Here is a 19,858-nt window from a genome sequence, read left to right on the forward strand (position 1 = left end):
TTATTGTAGGAAGTTTTGATTGACTTTATTTGTGTTGCAGTGCGAGTCGTTGGTTCAAATCATCTTTTCAATTGACAAGCAACAGTCAAGTTAGTTGCCATTGTCGCGGGGTGATGAGACGCGTCGGCACCTGTAGCAATTAATCTAGTTGTATCGATAAGACTTATCGTTATCAGCGATCGTCTTGACCCTCCGCAAACTAGTTCTCAGTTCCATACAGTAGATGAGCAGACTTCCAGACCGCTATCGCAGTGTAGCGACAGTTGCACCTGATCTACCCGGAATTCCCCATGTTGTCTCGGGCGATCGCACTGCCGCGCATGTGCCTAACATGCCGCTTCGTCCTCGCACGTTGCAACACGATTCACGAGACTTATCGACGGAAACATCACGACAATCAGCTGCGAAGCTTCACGTATGACTCGAGACCTTCTAGCAAGGAGAGAATAGAAGCATTGATATCTGGATCGATCGCCGACGAAGAATATGCACCGGGGGCCAAATCCAAAGGCCGCAATAGGAGAAATCGAAGAGGAAATTTTCAGAGAAAGGGCAGTAGATCGGATGACGATGATGAACCTGCTGAATGGGAGCTTCCTCCAAAGCCGGCCGCCCATGCGCCTCCTCCTCAGTCCTGCCTCGAGATTCCTGAAATACAAGAAACTTCCGAACCATGCACCGAAGATTTGAAGTCACCATCAGAAGACCTACCCTTGGATAATAAGCCACAGCCCCTCGAGCCACGTCCAGCGAGGCCGCGGCGGGTGTTTAGCCATGGTTTGCTGCGCCACCAGGATCTCGGTGTCACGGTGCTAGGAAAACCGATTGAGGCCCTCATAATAAAAAACCCAAATAAGATGCGGAATCTGAGGAAGCCGTTGCCGATACTTGAGGAAGATACGGCGGTCACGGGTTCTCCTGTGCACTGGGGAGACAATGTTCCAATGGACGACGACTGCAGTTCAGACTTTTCTGCCGAAGTGCAAAGAAATATTGAGGAACTGCGTCCTAAATATTCGACAGTGCTGCGAAGGAAAGACTTCGACAAACTCATGAGTGCCCTCGTCGATGGGTTTACTGGGAGCCAGCTGATCGACTACTTTAGCAAGGGCAACAGTGACTCGATGCTGAATGCAGCAGACACTCCGTCCTACTCATGGTTGGTTAGGCGTGATCCATGGGTAGCAGCACAGTCAAACCAATGGGGCGTTCTCAAGCCCAAACAGAAACAGGCAGTGTTGATTATGACGACCATGTGGAAATTGGAGATCCAGGAGCAGGTCGAGGGCTTAGGTAGGACGTTGATATGGCTCAAGCCGGACACATTCCGCCTCCTTGTCCGTACGTACTCATGCTATTCTCATGATTTCACCAATAACATTACTCTTCAGGCACCCCCAACCGAGTCATCGAATCATTGAGAGCCGATTTCTTGGATACATCAAACAATGAGAGGATATCAACGAATCTTGACGATTTCCGGATAGCCATGTACACTCGCAAGTCAACTGTTCCCCTTATTCTGGACCGAATCGACGAGGCCGTTCGATTGATTTCGTCTAAAACAATATCGACGAAGCATATTTCGAAAGACAATCTCCTCAGTCCTGTCCTTGAAGAACTCGAACGCATCACCAATACGGTTCTGGAGCACCAGGCCAAGCACTCGGTACCTTGCGCTGCCGTTGACTTCCCCATCGCTTCCAATGCTAACTCCACCAGGAGCTTTCGATATCGTGGCTTGCCGACATCGGCCAGTCCCAAGCGACCCCCGGGTCGAATGACGCATCGATGTGTACAATCCCGACAGAAACTCCAGCAGACATCGTGTTGCGATTGTTGTTGACCCGGCGACAGTCAAAAGACGAGTTTAGCGATGTCCAAATTCTCTCTCCGAACAACAGCGATGTCAACGATGGCATCTTTCTGGAGCATCACCGGGAGAAAAAGGCCATGTCCTGGAGAGACAAGATGCGACGATGGTCGCGATACGTCACCCCTATCTACAAAGAATCTTCTGCGGATGGCAAGCCATTGAGTCTGCCCAGCAAAGCTCTACTCCGAAAATCATCTGGCGTGACTGTAGGCGATCAAATCCCAAATCATGTTACGGCTACCTTTGGACACATCCTCCACACAGAGGACGATGTGAGGGAGACCAAGATGGCGAAGAACCGACGCATTCTCTTCCCCGTGGTCCCGCACCCTGCGGCGTTAACATCGGTCACTGTCAGCAAAAACAACGCCATCGTGCAGTCCGCCTCCATCGTCCTCAATTTCACCCCCGACCCAACACCACCATTGCCTCATGGGCAGGCCAATCTCCCCCCCCAGATTCGCCTCCGGCTCCCCGTCAACCCGGACAACGACCTGGCGGCGTTTTCCGTACCTCCCGACTCGACACTCGAAGGCATCGCACCGTGGCAGGTCAAGGACATTCTGCTACCCGGCGAAACCGTCGACGTTCGTCTAACACAGCACCGCTTCCTCCCACTCAATGCCAACCAGTCTTCGTTGAAGGCATTCCTCGCCGCGTCTGAGTTCAACCTTCTCGCCGGTCAACTCAGAACCCCGAGCAGGACCCGATTCTCCATCCCCAGCAGCTGGCTACCCAAGGGAGACCAGTCAACGACGGAGCAAACGCCTGAAGTTCCTTACCTCTTTACGGGCCTCGAGGTTCATCAGGTCGTCGAGCTGGCATGGCACGGTCACATCCTCCGCTACAGCAGCATCGAAGCCGGCCAGCACGCCGGCCAGCGACGGGAACTCTCCCTCCACGCAAATCTTGGCGACCTCCATGCCATAGGGCAAAACAAGACTTTTTTGCAGCTCGTGGAGGAAGTGGCCTTGGGGAAACACTTCCCATGGCAGGATGGACACAAGCTCATGCAGCAGTGCTCAGGCGACGAGTTTACTGGGGCTCAGATAATAGATGAGCCGTGTTATGATGAGACGGTCTCGACTCGGGAAGCAGACGCCGAGGTCTCGAGCGAAGAGGCAGGACCCTTGGGCGTGAACTCCCTCGATAACAGCGAGGCGGCGCGAAGGCCTTGACCAAATTTTCAGGTAGCATACAAGCAAAACTTTTGACCAAATCTTCAGAAAGGTACCATGTACTGTGCAAGAGCAGCAGACGTGGATTGACACAGGTCGTACGATGGTCAGGGAAATGTTTTCGCTGTCACTGGCACGTTGCAGGCACGGGGTCGCAAGGCGAGCGAGGGAAGTGGAAAACGCAGGCAACACTTCTAGACTCTAAGTTTTTGATTGGTAAAGGACACCATGAGAAGTCCGAAGTAGAAAAACCCAAATCTCAGCCCCTCATTATGTGCCCGAGACCAAAGGCCAGTGCTCATCCGTAGCAAAGTAGATCGTATCGTCGTAGAAGTGATTACACAACGCCCCAGAACTCAAGCTACCACTAACTCGAGCGCCGAGTGTCGAGCCGATGACAAAGACCGCTTATTTCTTGGCAGCCTTGGCAGCGGACTTGGTGACCTTGGCGGCGGCACCAGTGGACTTCTCGACGGACTTGATGACACCGACAGCGACGGTTTGACGCATGTCACGGACGGCGAAACGACCCAGGGGAGGGTAGTCGGTGAAGGCCTCGACGCACATGGGCTTGGAGGGAACCATCTTGACGATGGCAGAGTCACCAGACTTGATGAACTTGGGGGCAGCCTCAACAGCCTTACCGGTACGGCGGTCAATCTTCTCCTTGATCTCGGAGAACTTGCAGGCAATGTGGGCAGTGTGGCAGTCCAGAACGGGAGCGTAACCGGCACCGACCTGACCGGGGTGGTTGAGAACGATGACCTGAGCGTCGAAGGAAGCGGCACCCATGGGGGGGTCGTTCTTGGAGTCACCGGCAACGTTGCCACGGCGAATGTCCTTGACGGAGACGTTCTTCACGTTGAAACCAACGTTGTCGCCGGGAACACCCTCGGTGAGCTGCTCGTGGTGCATCTCAACGGACTTGACTTCGGTGGTGACGTTGGAAGGAGCGAAGGTAACGACCATACCGGGCTTGAGGATACCGGTCTCGATACGGCCGACGGGAACTGTGCCGATACCGCCAATCTTGTAGACATCCTGGAGAGGAAGACGGAGAGGCTTGTCGGTGGGACGCTTGGGAGGCTCGATGGAGTCGATGGCCTCGAGGAGAGTCTTACCGGTGGACTTGCCAGCCTTGGTCTCCTTCTCCCAGCCCTTGTACCAGGGGCAGTTGGAGGAGGCGGCAAGCATGTTGTCGCCGTGGAAACCGGAGATGGGAACGAAGGCGACGGTCTTGGGGTTGTATCCGACCTTCTTGATGAAGTTGGAGGTCTCCTTGATGATTTCCTGGAAACGGGCCTCGGACCACTTGGTGGTGTCCATCTTGTTGATAGCAACGATGAGCTGCTTGACACCAAGGGTGTAAGCGAGCAGAGCGTGCTCACGAGTCTGGCCATCCTTGGAGATACCAGCCTCGAACTCACCAGTGCCGGCAGCGATAATGAGGATAGCGCAATCGGCCTGGGAGGTACCCGTGATCATGTTCTTGATGAAATCACGGTGGCCAGGAGCGTCTTGAAACGGCGTTAGTACGCAAGCCAGGGGACGAGGGGGGGATGGAAATGCATACCAATGACGGTGACATAGTACTTGGGAGTCTCGAACTTCCAGAGAGCAATGTCGATGGTGATACCACGCTCACGCTCGGCCTTGAGCTTGTCAAGAACCCAAGCATACTTGAAAGAACCCTTGCCAAGTTCGGCGGCTTCCTGTCATTGATAGTCAGCGATCGATGGCTCTTGCACGCGGGGAATGGCAGCTCAGGCAGCGGCGGGAGGTGCGACTAGGAACGACCATGGCAGGGTTTGGAGCCCCACTTCATGTGCTGTGAACGGAAAAAATTTGTTTGGAAGCAAAAGGAGGGGTAATGTCAAGCCACGTTAGGCCACAGGCCGAGGCCAACGGACCAGGTGCAATGAATGTGCTGCAACAGAGATCAAAAGACCAAGCAGGGTGGGAAAATTACCTTCTCGAACTTCTCAATGGTACGCTTGTCGATACCACCGCACTGGTAGATCAGGTGACCGGTCTGTGGTCTCGGTCAGTACGAACGTGACACAGGCGGCAACCCCACGCCGGTGACGGCAAGCGGGGTAGCAGCACCGCAGGATGCGGGTTTTCAGGAAGATGACTCACAGTGGTCGACTTGCCGGAATCGACGTGGCTGGCGTTTTCGTCAGTACGACGTGCACCGCAAATGACGGCATTGGAATCGTGTTACGCACCCCTGGAGAGCGAGTTAGCGGAATGTCTTGGGCGGCAGAAGCGTGGGTGAGGGGCGAACATACGATAACGACGACGTTGATGTGAGTCTTATCCTCCTTACTGATGACTGGGTCAGCATGGGTGATCGATGGTATGGAGGACGACGGCGTGTGGGATGAGACGTGATGCCTCCGGATATGACGACGTACCCCATGTTGACGGTGTTGTTGGATTGAAATTGGGAGACGATTGGATTGCTTGACTGAGCTTAACTGCAGACAATGCTTGTGTCAGTTGAGGTAGCTCTGCGACGACGAGGGCGGCGATGATGCTTCAGGCAAGGCCGAGGGAAGGCAACGTACAAATCGCAGATCGGATGCTTGAACCGGGTATGCGAGACAAAGAGCAGAAAGAGAGAAAATTTCGCAAAGCAAAGGTGGGAGGAGGAGATTTAAAAGGTGGGTGGAGGGGGGTGGAGCAGCTGCTGCTCCTCCCTGCGCGGGGCAACCAGAGGGGCAGCCTGAACGGACTAGCGGCCTAGCCCTAACAAGCCGAAGGCTATTTTCCCTCTACGCAGGAAAATTTCGTTCTGACGTGGTCTGCTGTGCGTGAGCAAGGAGCCAATCAGGTTCAATGAGCCGTTTCCATTTGGTGGGTGTGGCAGCTGCAGCAGCAGCAAGATTCGGGGATGATTGTGCCTGGCTCTGTACTTGCGGTCGCTCACAGTTACCTACTACATGCAAGGTGCTAAAGTTCCACCACTGTGCAACTACTGCAAGTACAGGGAATACAAGTACTTGCTTGTACAGTAGGTGCACTGAAGTACTTACTTAAGTACACCTACTGTACTACGTATCAGAGGCAGGTACAGTACTTACAGCAGGGAGTTGTCTGAAAGTACTGTACCACATAATAAGTACACGCAGCTACTTACGAAGGTTGGCTGGTCCCTACTCCGTACAGGCTGCAGTAATGATGTGCGCCCCATAGCACTGTGTTTATTCATTGACACGAGTGCGGTCATACGAGCATGGCTGCAACTACTATTACTAGTTAGTAGTATGCAGCACTTGTATCAAGAAGTCGTTGAAGGCGCACTCGTGCAGACGCAGGTATTTGCGCGATCAGCCCCCAGCCTGCACGCTACTATTCGGTACTGCCAAGCAACAACAAGTACAGGCGACAAGAAAGGTTGGATTGTCTGATGGCGGGATATACTTGCAACTACTCACCTGACCTACATGAACAGAGACGGAGTATAGGAAGGTAATAGTGGAAGGCCACCACTGTCAACTGGTGATGGGAGGCAACTCCTAATACCGCAAACGGTTAACCACGGTCAACGCTCGCCGCCTGCGGTTTGTGTTGGATTCGCACAGCCTGCGCAAGAGGACCCTTGATGGCCGTCCTCCGGTCGAGAACCTTGGGGTTTTGCATGTGTCGTTCAAGGGAAATCTGGGTTCATGCGTCAAAACTCACAGGGCCCACCACTAACTGATACTTTTGCGAATGTCAGAAGGGCCGTCAGCAATGCCCGCCTTGCCCGGATGATTCATTCTAGCGCAACACCTGGTACAGAGGTTACAGGCATACTCCGTACAGCACTGGTAGCTTCTCGGGAGTACAGTATTGTAGGTGTACTGTACACTGAAGTACAAATACAGAATGGGCTCGACATCTAATAGCGGACAATACTCCAGGGGAAAATGCAAATCCTGCAAGTACCAGCACGTACGTACGTGTTGTGTTAGTACAAGAACAGGGCAAGTACGGAGCAAGTGTACATATAAGTACTGTCCTCCGTATTGTAAGTACTGTAAGTTGGTACCTCCAACGTGTGATGTTGACCGATACGACCTCATCCCGTTGGCAGGGACAAGGTGGAGACGAGCTGGACGTCACTGTTCCGTCCTGGTACCTACTTTACAACTAGGCCCTTGGATAGCTCGGAGGCGATTTAGCAGCCCATCACCCATCCGCGGCAACCCTTTCCAAAAGCTGCACCAATCCGCATGCGAAGCGGTCCAAACCCTAACATCAGACACAGAATGTTTGGACGGACGGTTCTGTGCGGTGTGACTCACGAGCCCCTGTTTTGTATGAATGTTGGTGGTGACTCGGTCGGGGACGGATGATACCAGTGTTGGAATTCGACAGGCACCGTGCCATGTGCGAGCACAGGTGCAATGGGCTAGTTGTATTTGGGTGCTATCGAAGGTAATGCACTGTTCCGCACGGTACCTTGCAACTGACTGCAAGGTGATGCCAGCAGGCACATGCATGGTACGAGGACGGAGCCGAGTGCTTGTACACCTAACAGTACATCTATCACCTAAATACACCTATACTACCAATTACCTACCTACCAGTATACTTACAGTAAGAACTTACTCCGTGCTCCGAACGGAGTACACGTAACTACATTTGCAGCCGTTGTGTGGGGTGTACAAGCAAGTACTAGGTACTACTAGGTAAGTACTTAGAGCACAGTACTGTAAGGAGCACCTGTGCGTACCTACCTACAGTACTAGGTAGCTATCCGGTAGTACTCCGTAAGTACACATGCTTGTACTCCGTACTCCGTATCGAACTGTACCTGCTCCGTACTTCGTACTAGGTAGGTAATTAACATGTAGGTGCACTTGCTTGCGGTACGGTACCTATGCACAGTAGTTGTAAGTACTAGGTAGTTGTACTTGCTTGGAGGTGCTCGGGATACTGGACTGCCCCTCTACTAGAAAATACATGTACAACTCTTACGGGGAGCTGCTCCTCGTGGCTGCCCCACCACGTCGCCCTCGCGACCAGCCGCCGCGAGAGCCAAATGTGATGGGTCACGAATCACGGCCGCCTTCCCATCCAGCCGTCATCGATTGGTTTCACGTGTCGTCGTCTGGGGCGGGATACCGCATGGTGCGTCGACGCATCACCGCTCTCCTGCGCTCCGTGCTTGTTGCGCATTTTCGCTGTTGTTGCCATCGTATCGTGCATTGCCGGCTCGGCGCCCCGTCCAATGCGACGTCAGCGGAGAGGTCGTTACCCCTCTTCTCATGACACACTCTCGACTTTGGCCTACGATCTTAATGCAAGGAGGCGTCTTCTGCCGGACCATGGTGGGGTTCGTGCTGTCCTAAATGTGCCAGGGTGCCGCCGAAACGGAGTAATACGGAGTACGGAGTGCTTGCTACTTGCACAGTACTGACATGCCAGTACTGACATGCACAGCACCTATTTCGATTAGTCCGTCCTCTGGCAGGTTTGACGAGGTAAGTTGCCAGTCCTCCTCCGAGACAACGACGACGGGGTTTGGCAATTGAACACGTCCCGAGTACAAGAGAAATTGTACTCTGTACGGAGTACACATACTGTACTGTATACCGAAATACGGGGTGTACTTAGATGCACTGTGGTACGGAGTACTCCGTACTCCGTACTTGTGGGTGCATTCTGCAAAAGTGCCTCCTCCACATGCATCTTGTGCTGTGTTGTGGAATGACCGTTGTGCAGCTACTAGGAACTATTATTACAGCATTGCACATGTACTGTACACGTACGTGCTGTGCTGTAGTGCGTTAGTAGTAGTGAAGAACTCCGTATGAACTCTGTACAACTAATGAATAGGACGAGCAAGTACGGAGTACTCAGTACTATCTATCAGTCACACGTACTTGCAGTACTTAAATACTCCGTACTGTACTCTGCACTCCGTATTACTTGTTCCGTTTGCTTATTAGCATGCTATGCATGTACACTACTACATGTTACAATGCTTGTGCACCCCAATCTCGCCTGCCAGCTGCAGACGAATATACGCCCAGTACCCAATAAAGTCAAAATGCCGGCGGCAGTGCTTACCAGTAGTTGCTCGGTGACATGGGTGCTTGTACTACATGGCCAGTTGCGAGGGAGTTGACTCCATTTCAGGCTTGCGAGCCACTTGAATACTTGCTGGTACTAAGTACTACGTATGTACTCGTCGGACGATGGATGGAGTAGCCACCACATGCCTCGCACTCCCCTCGGAATAAACCAGAATCCTATCCCGGCCGCTGGGGATGCTTGTACGCCCTAGGCTCCAGCAGCTTTCCCAAGCGACCACTTCGCATACTGCAGAGCTGCGTACTGTCTCGTACGTGGGGGGGTGTTATACGTCCTGTATGTCTATCCAGATGCGCCCGAGCCAGCTGGGCAAGGTCCACCCAGTCGTCTCAAGGGCACAGCCATTGCTCCGGCCTGCAATCGCGTCGTCTCCTCTTGTTCCGGTCTTTCTTGCCGACCAGTGCTCTGTCTAGCCATCGATGACGGCCAGTTCAGGGACGACAACTCCATGTGCCGTTTTTCTACGCTGCTCTGCGACACTCCCAGATCACGGGCCAAGTACCTCGACGGCTGTGCTTGCAAGGCCGCGCAAGAATGTTCATTTCATTCGATGCAGAACCCATCATAGCACCGGTCCGACACGGAACCACATGATGCCTCTGACCGAATCTCGTCTCAAGGTGCCGTCGGCCTCCCGGCGCCTCTCGGCGACGCCAGTCTCGTGAAGGCAGCGGTGGCAACGATGGCCATGCCCGTCGCTCCGACGCCGTACGCGTAAGCGCGACCGGCCCACCAGTACACGCTCGTGAAGAGCACCGGCCCGATGCCGCGACCCAGCTGGCCCCAGCTGCGAAGCTGGCCGAGCTTGCTTCCGCGCTCGGCGTCGCTGGCCTCGAAGCTCGTCAGCGCGTTGAGGCTCGTCACGACCGTTGCCGAAGTGATGGCGAGGCACGTCGCCGCCGCGTACAGGCCGCCGACGGTGGTGATGCGGCCGAGGAGGACGAAGGCGGCGAAGCAGGAGGCGACACCGATCCGGACCGAGAGCAGGGGCGGCAGCCGTCGAGAAACGCCGCCCTGGAGCACCGAGGCGACGAGGCCGATGTATCCCAGGAGCCTGCCGTTCTGGCCCGAGGTGAAGGAGAAGAGGTCGTAGGTCATGAATGACAGCGAGGTCTCCATGCCGGAGAAGAACAGGAGGAAGAGAAAGTTGACGGCGTACAACAGCGCGGGCGAATTTGTCCGCTCCACAGCCGCCGACCCTTTCGGCTTCTCTCTCTCTCCCTTCGGCGTCCCATCCACGGCATTGCCCCCGCCACCCGTCAAGGAGGGTAGCGTTTCTGGCAGGCAACGATAGATGTACACCGTTTCCGCCACGATCAATGCCAGGCTGAAGCCGGCGGCGGCGGCGAACGGGTTTGCCGCCACGATCGTCTGGCTACTCAGCCACGCGCCGAGGGCTGGGCCGAAGGTGAAGGCGACGGAGAAGCAGGCACCGATGATGGCCATGGTCGACCCGCGGTTGGCCTCGTCCGAGATGTCGCTGGCCATGGCCGTTGCGAGCTGGACGTTGCCCTCCGACAGGCCGCCGACGATGCGGCTCGCGATGAAGGTGCGAAAGTCGACTGCCGCGACCCAGAGGAGAACGGAGAGGATGTTGCCGCTCATGGAAACGAGGAGGGCCCGTCGTCGACCATAGCGATCTGAGAGGTAGCCGATGACGGGCGAGGCGACGGCCTGCAGCAGGCTGTCAAGGGCAGTTCTGGGTCAGCATCCCGACGACGACGACGACGACGATTGATATACCGATGGGCATCTTGTGTTCTTCTTCTTTCCCTTCCGAAATGGGACAGGGATGGGGACGGTGATGGGGACGGGGACGGGGGTGCGGACAGGGTTGGCGATGCACGCACGAGAAGAGGGAGCCCATGGCGCCTCCGAGCAAGACAATATCGTGTCGCGATGCGATCGGTCTAGAAAACGCAGCCTTGTATCTGTTCAGACCGCCGAGGACTCGCTGCAGAAGAGTCGGCGGGCCATGCTCAAGAAGCGAGGGGGCTTCACGGTCGCGGTAGAATTCGAGAAGCTTCGGGAACAACGGGAGGATGAATGTGAACGAGATCTGTCGTACGTGGTTTGCGTCAGTACTAGTCATGTTCGTCCACGCAAACGTCATCCAAGTCGAGCGTACCAGATCAAGGAGAAGAGAGACGACGATGACTCGGAGAACCCTCTTCCGGGTCGCGGCATCGACGACCGCCATCCGACTCTAATCGCGTCCGTTTTTTCCCTGATGGATGGGCCGTCACAGGAGTCGTGTCGGAGTCAAGGGGGGAGGGGGGGGCGGGAGGGAATCCAAATGGCACGCGCAATTCGGTCGCATGAAATGCCAAATTCAGACTACAGATCGAGGAGTTATAATCAACGATGAGAAACAGCGAGTCCAACAGGACGTCCCCGTCGTGGCATTTTCTTGACCTTGAAATGTGGAAGAACGACTGGAACTGAAGCTCTGTACAGTAGTTGTAGGTGTGTACCTGCGCGCCGAATGACACTAAGTCGTTTTCGAGCTGTTTCTTGATGACCAGTTCCACTCTACGACCAGGTCAACAAGGCGCCAATGAACGGCCCGGAAGCTCTAGAGAAGGTAGTCGTTGGGATGTCGTCCGTCATCATACATCTCGTCATCCAAATAATAACTTCAGTATCTGTTTGTACGGATACGGTGTTATATAAACGCGCTCAGGCGCCGAAGAACCATGCTGACGACGATGCGACATGTTCATGGCCAGTGGGTCTGCATCTTGGTATGTACTCCGTACTCCGTACTGCGTACTTCGTTCACCTACAAGTACCTGCTTTACTCCGTGCTTGCCACGGTGTGCAGTACAAGTGTACTAAGTACAAGTAAACACTAGTACTATTTGTTCCCACGAGTACTCCGTAGGGAGCGCTTGTATTACTTGTACTCCGTATGGAGTACGTCGTACGTGCGTGTAAATTGCACCTGCACCTGTTACAATCGCTAACATACACTGCACAACTCAGTCAGTTCTCCGTACCAGGCACTCAGCAACTACATGCGCAACGTACATACATGTACAGTACTGCCTCAGTATAAGTACCAGGTTAGTACTTACTTTTACTTACTTGTACAAGCCTGGGATGTGCCAAGCGATAGCAGCAGGTGCAAGTAATACTGTAGTACTGGTCCATACTACGTACCGCTACTCCGTACTCCGTACTACATGTACAGAAGCTGGATTACCATCACACATTTCTTCATTGGCTTGCTGCTTCTTGTCTGCCAGTTTGGTACTCCATACATTCAGCACCTCATTGCATAGAGCTCTCACGACTACTTGGGATTGATAGGTAAGTAGGTAGGTGCCTTGACACGGAGATGTAAGTACATGCAAGTTGTCAAAAATCCTTCCTGTAGTACACAAGAAAGTTAGTTGCTATCCTACGTCATCGGTGTAGAAACCTGCTGTACTTGTAAGTACATACCGCCTTGAGGCAGCAGCCCGGTTCTGCCTACCAACTTCCTGCTCAAGACCGTCTGCGATTTCCATGCCTTTGTTTTCCTCGCCAGCCTGCCTCTTTGTCCAATTCAGTTCAGCTCCATCACGACACGGACGCCCTTGCTGCCCTATCTCGTCATGGGTTAATGGTCAATCATCAGCCAACGTAGAGTGGCCGAAGCCGAAGCCGCAAGACGCACCTTGTACGGGATGGGCACGAAGTAGTCCGACGCCATCTGGCAGTCTCGAGCCGTCGTCTCGAAGATCTTCAACACGCCAACGTCTCCCGGCCTTCGGTCGCCGTCGGTCGTCTCGCCAACGCGCCCGCCGCCTCCCCAGCGGCGGAACAGCTTCGCCAGCAGCAGGTGCAGCTCGGCGTGGGCAAGGGCCATGCCTAGACAAATCCGCGTGCCACCCCCGAAGACCTGGATGAGGTACTTTTCGAGCCCCTCGCCGGCACCCTCGAGCCATCGCTCTGGATGGAAACCCACCGCATCCGGGAAGACGTCGTCGTTCGACATGAGCAAGAACGGGCTCATGCTGACGACGCTCCCCGGCGGTATCGTCCATCTCTTGCCCGTCTTTGGATCCGTCCAGGCCAATACTTCGTGGGGTGCAATGCGAGGAAGTCGACCGCTCGTGCCAATGTTGTGTCGAAGCGCCTCCTTGACGACGGCCCGAAGATAGGGCAGCTTCTCCAGCCGGGCGAGAGGGACCGCCTCGTCCGGCTCCGGCATGGCTTCGAAAAGTTCGTCCCGCAACCTCCGCAGCTTGTCTGGCTGGTGAAGGAGGTGGAAGATGGCCATGGTCAGCGTCCAGGATGTGGTCAGCGTGCCACCTTGGACGAGGATCTGTCCCTCCTGCGCAAGCCGCGTCGGCGTCTTCTCCTCGGCCGGTAGTAGCTTCGACGAGAGCATCTCGTGAAAGATGGTCGGGTGGCTGACATCCAGCTGCCACTTGGCCGTATTCTCCGATGCCTTGATCTCGCAGATCTGGTCGACGATGTCCTTCTTCATCTTCAAGAAGCCTCCCCAACCTGGCCGGATCTGCCGTCAGCTTCCGTGCCCGCTCGGCGTCGACAGAGACGTACCGGGAACCCAGCAACCCGAAAACGACTCCGGAAGGCTGCTGACGAGACGCAGGGCCCAACTCATGTGCTTGACGAACATGCCCATGTGCGTTCCAGTCAGCAGGTTGTCGGTGACCTCGGCGCCAAAGTCTGGCTCCTCGACTGCATTTCGTCAGCGTCGCCTCCTACCGCGCGCATCCGCCGTCCGGAACCCACTCAGATGGTCGCTCCTTGCAAACGCGTATTCGTTGATGACATCTGCAAGGCAAGCCATGTCAGCGTCAGATCACATGAGGCGTCGCTCATGCGTGCGTGCACGCACCGTTGGAGAAGGCCGAAAAGGGATACATGACGTTCAACGGCCGGCCACGCTGCCTTGTCGCACAGCGCTCCAACGCTTCCAAAAGGGCGTTCACCCGCTCGTCCAGCACCGGTTGCAAGTTTCGGACGCTCTGCGTTGAGAAGAAGGGGTTCAGCGCGCTGCGTCGCAGTTTGTGGTGGTAGTGGTCGAGCGTCGCCAGAGCACAGTCTCGGCGAGGTTAGCCATCGCAAACAACAAAGGATGGCAACGCTTTCATCGCCGACGTACGAGGAGCGCCAAACTGCGAATAGGCTGTCAGTCGGGCGATCCAGTCTTCATCCTGCCTTCTCAAGTGCAAGTGCGCGTCATACCTGCTTCGCATAAAACGCCCACTTGTCTCGCGGCTTGGTCGAGTACAACTCTGAGTGGAAGTCGCAGTCGGCGACGTGCACCTCCCAGGGGTTGATGCGAACAATGCCGCCATACTTTTTGTGCATTTCGATTATCCTGAAGGTGTACTGACCACCCAGGATAATGTCATAAAAGAACTCGTAGTACTGGCTGAGAGCAGCCAGTTTAGGACCTGGGATGTGGGCGATTGGGCTGATCCATAGACGTCGAATCGCCACCGTCACCGCGTACAAAGCCCAGATGACGAATGCGATGGAAGCGAACTGAGCCCAAGAGATGGAGAGCACCAAGTCTTTGGCCGCCATGATGGCCGAGTTCCGTCACGTGGACGGTCAATGGTTGATCAGATATGGGTGAATGAATGGGTGAGACGCTCAACTCGTTTGCCGAACGCGGCGGACAGGACGACGCAAGCAACAAATGCCAAAGACAGTCGAGGGTTAGGAAGCGAGCACCTCACCAACATGGAGCACTTTTCTTGGGGGCAAGATCTTGATTACTTGCCAACGACGACGACTTCTACAGGTGGCGGGAGCTTCCAAGAAGAAGAGCGGCCATGAGCTGCAGCCGCGCCGTTTATAGTGAAGGCAGTGGGAGAGCGAGGTTTAAATGCAGCCAAGGTGTGGCAGCGTGGGAAAGAGTGAGCCGACGGATACATCATTTCGATAGAATGACATGATGCAAGCCAGTACTCACAGTTATGAAGGGGCCTTCCCCAGCCTGAGTTCAGCCGCCATCGTCATCGAGATTCGGTCGTGCCCCGCAAAGGAACGCCAGAGCAAGGCCGAGTTGTCAGACAGGCCCCCCCTTCCCAAGCGGGCAGGCAGACAGGTCATATTCTCCCCAAACGCATGGAAACGACAAAAGGTGAGGTGAAGCTTGCCCCTCGAGGGCAGCTGATGTTCTCTTCCACGAACGGACGGCGAAATACCGAGGGGGGAACGCCACGACTCCATCCATGCTGCAACGCCGGCGGCGCCATGCACAGCAGCGACATCAATCGTCTCGTGAGCTTCCCCGTCAGTCTTCTTTGCTCTGACGGATCTGACCAACACCGACGGCGAGGGCTTGACGGGGCTTGCTTCGAGCCGTTGACCCGTCTCACCCCAAAACCGAGCGAGATAGATTTTGGTAGGCCGCGCTGAATCCTGGAAAAGTGTTTCAGCAACGCGCGGTCTCCTTCCCAAGTATGATGAATCAATTCGAGGCTAGTGCTATCAGCGCCAGGCGATCCGTCGAAGCTGGCGATTGTGGCTCGTCCATGTGCCGACGTGTAGCCATGTCATTTGCGACGCATGCTGTCGTTCACCACCGACGGTCATGTTCAGGTAGACTTGGTAAACATTCCCGGAGGCGTTCCGTGTGCGACAATGGACTTCCTGCCAAAATTGTAGTTGCCAAATGCCCTCCCTCGTATGGAGGCAGATACGTTTGTGTCCCGCACAAAAGTCGACGACATCGTCAGCACCACGACCTCGCGTTGGCTCCTGCTTCGGTTGTTTCCTCGTCGAAATTAGATGGCTGTGGTTTTGCTTGCAACGAGGGCCACCCATGGTTCTCCGCCGAGAAGGTTGCATCACTACCACGGTATCCATTCACCCACCCCCGGTTACTGTTCAGCAGCGGTAGCGGTCAGGGTAGGAATCCAACTAGGTATTTATCAGTCTGCATTTCGGACACTCTCCGCATCAGAAAGCTTTTCATGGGCTTCGTTGAGATGAGAGTAGGGATAATCATACTGACAGGTCGTGTGGATTGTCCCCCGTACGGTTGGTCGTCAAAGGTCGAGCTCATGTTGTCATGGCGTCCTTGCCACGCGTGAACGGAGCGGCCGACCGCGCTCACCGCGGAGAATTACACATATCCATCCCCTTACCGTGGGAATTTGGCTTATTGAGGTGACACGGGACTCAGCCCGGTCAGCCGAACTCGGAAGCCGGGGTTCTTGGTCGCGGCTCGCCGCCGATAGCGAAGCACCAGACTGCAGGCCGTGAGCCCAAGTCGGGGACGCCACATGCGGGCGCTGCTGACAGATGCCGGTACGCAGATGCTGGTACACAGATTCTGGTACACAGATGCCGGTGCCTCTTGGCACAATGCAGGTGGCAGCCGCCAAACAGCTTGGAGACGAATCGACACGTCGCTTCGTGCAGGCCCAGTGCTGGCCCTCACTTCGCTAGGGGAGGGCGAGAGGCGGGGTGCGTCTGGTAGCGGCAAAACCTTCTCGTCGACCAGCGCTGGGCGATATGACTGGTACGCGACGGGGAGATGATGATGCTAAATGCTGCTGATCTGTGTTGTTGGGCCAGAGTAGCTCGTGATATGCAGGTCGAGGTCAATTGCGGATAGGAGCTGGTCCGAGGCGGTAAAAAAAAAGGGCTGGACTGAGGACGTTGATGGTCATCTGTCGCTTCTGTTTCCTGGATACGCCATCAAAATCCCGCCTGCATGCTCCTTGTCCCATGTTCCATGACATCTGGCGGCAATTTTCAACGACTTCATCTGCGTCCGCGGTGTGACAAAGCAGAGTTACTTGTGACGAGGAGTCTTGTGTTTGCTAGTTCGAGTCGCGGCCCCTGGCTTGTGGTGTTTCCATCCGTCTCCTTATCTGTCACTCGTTGCTGCACGTGAGCTCGTCGATTACCACAGCCTCCCAGACGGAAGGAGCGCATGTCTACTCTACTTGTACTCCGTATCCGTTCTAGACATCATCGTACCCACGGCATCTGCTGCCCCCATGATCTTGTCGCTCGATTAGAGGTAGCGTGCCATGTTGCCATTACGCTGAGCCAGTGTTGGCCTCGCCACCTGGACATCCTCAACCAAGGCCTCAAAAAAAACTCATAACCAGCACACTGCCCCCCGGATCATCTGGTCGGAGGAGTAAGAAGGCTTCTACGCCTGAGTCGAAGCTGCCGCCACACGCCACACTCCACGAAACGAGTCAACTTCTCACGATCAAGTCATCTAGCGAACTCGCGAGATATGGGTTAGGAAGAAGTGTTTGGAACTTGACAAGGGCACACTCGTAGATGGGATGGCCTCACCAATCTTCACCATCACTCGGGAGACGCAAATGCAAGAGCTGTTTCGACCGTGTCCGAACACGCGAGCCATCAATCATCGTCTCACTCAGTGGTGGCCAACAGGGCGTGGTCCGAACTCCCGATTCCCTCGCCGAGAGGTCGATTCATGCATCTCCACTGCTCTCGGCCTCGGTCTGCATCCAGATTACCCATATTACCGGTGCTTCAAGTGCCATCTAGGTGCTCTCGGTGCTCTCAGTCCCACCGCCGTTCAACATTGCTCCCGCTACTTCGATTTCGACTGCTGAGATCTCGGCTCCTCCCGACGACACGTCTCGGTGGCGGCGCATGCACCCAACCACAAGTCGGGTGTTGCGATGGCCTCGGGCAGAAACGCCACGTCGCACAAGATCATGTGCTCATCATTTGACGCGGAGAGTGAGCAGGGGCGCCGGTGTGTGTGCCTGACTGGCCGTCTAATTTCCACCATGGTGCGTGCCTATGATTTGAAAGACGAGCGTCGTGCAAGTCCAAGTCTAGCTCCTTTTTCCCCTTCCCCAACCGCGAGTTGATAATGGCTCTGAGCCTTTTTCTTCCATTTGTCTATTCTTTTGCCCACCATACCCAAACCGAGCGAATGGTCCCCGTTACACTTCCGAACCCCAGTGGCTGTTGAGACTCCGCAGATGATGTGTGGGAGATAACTCGGCCACCAACGTTAGCCTGACGGCTGCAGCAGTAACGTCAGCCCTTGGAGCGTTTCGCTAACTGGGAGCACATGATCCGTACCTAGCCTGCGCGAGGGACCAATGCCGAATGGCTGCTAGGGCTCCTGCCCCCCGGCTTCGACGGCTTCGGGACCTTTACAAGGCCGGTGGTGTCGTAAGGTCCACGCCCCATGGTGGGTTTTGAAGCGGTTATGCCGTAGATGATCGGAGAACGTTGAGCTTTCCGGTTAATGTACCGTGGAAGGAGAGAAACGCGGTGGGCGGGAATGAATAGTCAAACAACGAACAAGTCGCTGCTGGGTCGGTTGATGAGTAGCTAATGATATGGATGAAGTGGGCGAGGGGAATGGAAATGGAGGCGATGTCTGAGAATTTAAGTCTCTCCGTTGTGGACAATTGTTGGGTTTCAAGGCTTCAAGGGGGGGTACAAGCTCGCATCTGTATTTGGCACTCAGTCCTTTTCCTTCACCTCATCGCGGTATTCTCCGTATTCTCAGATGGAGTCCGTCCTGATGTTGCGGTCAACCCTGGGCGGTCAGGAAGAATCCCTGATGGATACCTGGCGCCCCCTGCGCGTTCTCTATGCGGTTGGGTTTGCTTGTTCCCGCCGCGTCGGACAGGTGTTCGATGCGGCCGCAGTCTCTGAGGCCGAGACGTGTTTCTGCTCCTCGGCTGGCTACGGGTTTGTTTGATTCCCGATATTTTCTGAGTCTGGTTTGAGAAACGCTCGCTTCAGACGTGACACTTGGCATAGGCACTTGACGCCAGCACCATTTTCCGATGGCCATGTTCAAACCTGCTTCGCAGGCTGGTGTAACCAACTACATGGCTTCTGGGCCAGAAGAGCCAGCAAAGTCGGATGTCCTTTTCACAGAAACCGACCCGGAGGGAGTTCCGTTGTCACCAAGGCCGGTAGCGAATACCCCGGCATCCCTTCAAAGTCTCCCCTTTTCTCCATCATTGTGCATCAGTCATCCAACACTCACGATGACCAACATGAATTGCGGTTGCTGGCGGGAAAGCGACGCCCAGAGTTAGTTCAGACAAGCTTCAAGCCAAACGCTGCGCCTCGCAGGCTGTCGTATCACCCTCGTCCGGACCCAGCAGAGTCGGCTCGGCCATGGAATTTTTGCACCCGCCCCTGCCTTGCTTCAGTGCGCCCATGTTCCGAGAACCGAAGTGTCGGGTCCTCGAAAGCTGGACGTTGGCTACCTGTCTCATTCCCGGCAATCCGATCAACGATGAGTGTTGACAGAAACCCACCTTCTCGCCTCCCCTCTTCACTCACTACCCATGTTTCAGCAAATAACAGCAGTCGTACCGCGCGTTTCACTTCCCGCCTGGCTCTTTTGTAGCACATGCAGGTATGGTAGTATGTTGGTTGGGTTGGTTGGGGAATGGCCTGCATCTCGACCGGGGACCCCTTCTGGACTGTGATACAAGGGTATTTGTATGAGCAGAAGCGAGAGCGTGGGCCTCGTGATAGGGGCACCGGCCAGTCATCGGCGCAACAGAATAGCAGAACGTGGTAGAAACTGACCGTGGCCCTTCAGTAGGCCGATGCACTTACGATGCGTGCGCTGCAATGGAGACTTGTGGTGTCTCACTCCCATGTTAGCTCGACATCCGTTGGGAGCAAATGGACGATCGAGTCTCGAGTCCCGGCATGCTGTCTACCGAGAACTGTTTTGTATCACCCATGGTCCTGTTGCCGTCGTCGC

The 19,858-nt window shown here is 55.1% G+C and overlaps 4 protein-coding genes across 4 annotated transcripts; 1 reads left to right on the forward strand and 3 right to left on the reverse strand.

Moving 5' to 3' along the window:
• Nucleotides 1-290: 290 nt before the first annotated feature.
• On the forward strand, nt 291-3,054 carry DCS_01005 (uncharacterized protein; the record flags this gene model as incomplete). Its single annotated transcript, XM_040798340.1, has 3 exons — nt 291-1,341; nt 1,392-1,669; nt 1,723-3,054. 3 exons carry the CDS (start codon nt 291-293, stop codon nt 3,052-3,054), a joined length of 2,661 nt encoding a protein of 886 aa, XP_040659223.1.
• Nucleotides 3,055-3,462: 408 nt separating this feature from the next.
• On the reverse strand, nt 3,463-5,476 carry DCS_01006 (translation elongation factor 1 alpha; the record flags this gene model as incomplete). Its single annotated transcript, XM_040798341.1, has 5 exons — nt 3,463-4,571; nt 4,628-4,766; nt 5,024-5,086; nt 5,346-5,382; nt 5,472-5,476. The coding sequence occupies 5 exons, from the start codon at nt 5,474-5,476 to the stop codon at nt 3,463-3,465; spliced, it is 1,353 nt and encodes a 450-aa protein (XP_040659224.1).
• A 4,280-nt stretch (nt 5,477-9,756) lies between these two features.
• On the reverse strand, nt 9,757-11,233 carry DCS_01007 (major facilitator superfamily transporter; the record flags this gene model as incomplete). Its single annotated transcript, XM_040798342.1, has 2 exons — nt 9,757-10,825; nt 10,992-11,233. The coding sequence occupies 2 exons, from the start codon at nt 11,231-11,233 to the stop codon at nt 9,757-9,759; spliced, it is 1,311 nt and encodes a 436-aa protein (XP_040659225.1).
• Nucleotides 11,234-12,691: 1,458 nt separating this feature from the next.
• DCS_01008 (uncharacterized protein) lies at nt 12,692-14,688 on the reverse strand (the record flags this gene model as incomplete). The annotated part of the gene is made up of 7 exons (XM_040798343.1): nt 12,692-12,730; nt 12,803-13,638; nt 13,693-13,833; nt 13,888-13,929; nt 13,994-14,200; nt 14,261-14,273; nt 14,344-14,688. The coding sequence occupies 7 exons, from the start codon at nt 14,686-14,688 to the stop codon at nt 12,692-12,694; spliced, it is 1,623 nt and encodes a 540-aa protein (XP_040659226.1).
• Nucleotides 14,689-19,858: the final 5,170 nt, after the last annotated feature.

Source organism: Drechmeria coniospora, chromosome 01, assembly GCF_001625195.1.
Source record: "Drechmeria coniospora strain ARSEF 6962 chromosome 01, whole genome shotgun sequence".
NCBI lineage: Eukaryota > Fungi > Ascomycota > Sordariomycetes > Hypocreales > Ophiocordycipitaceae > Drechmeria > Drechmeria coniospora.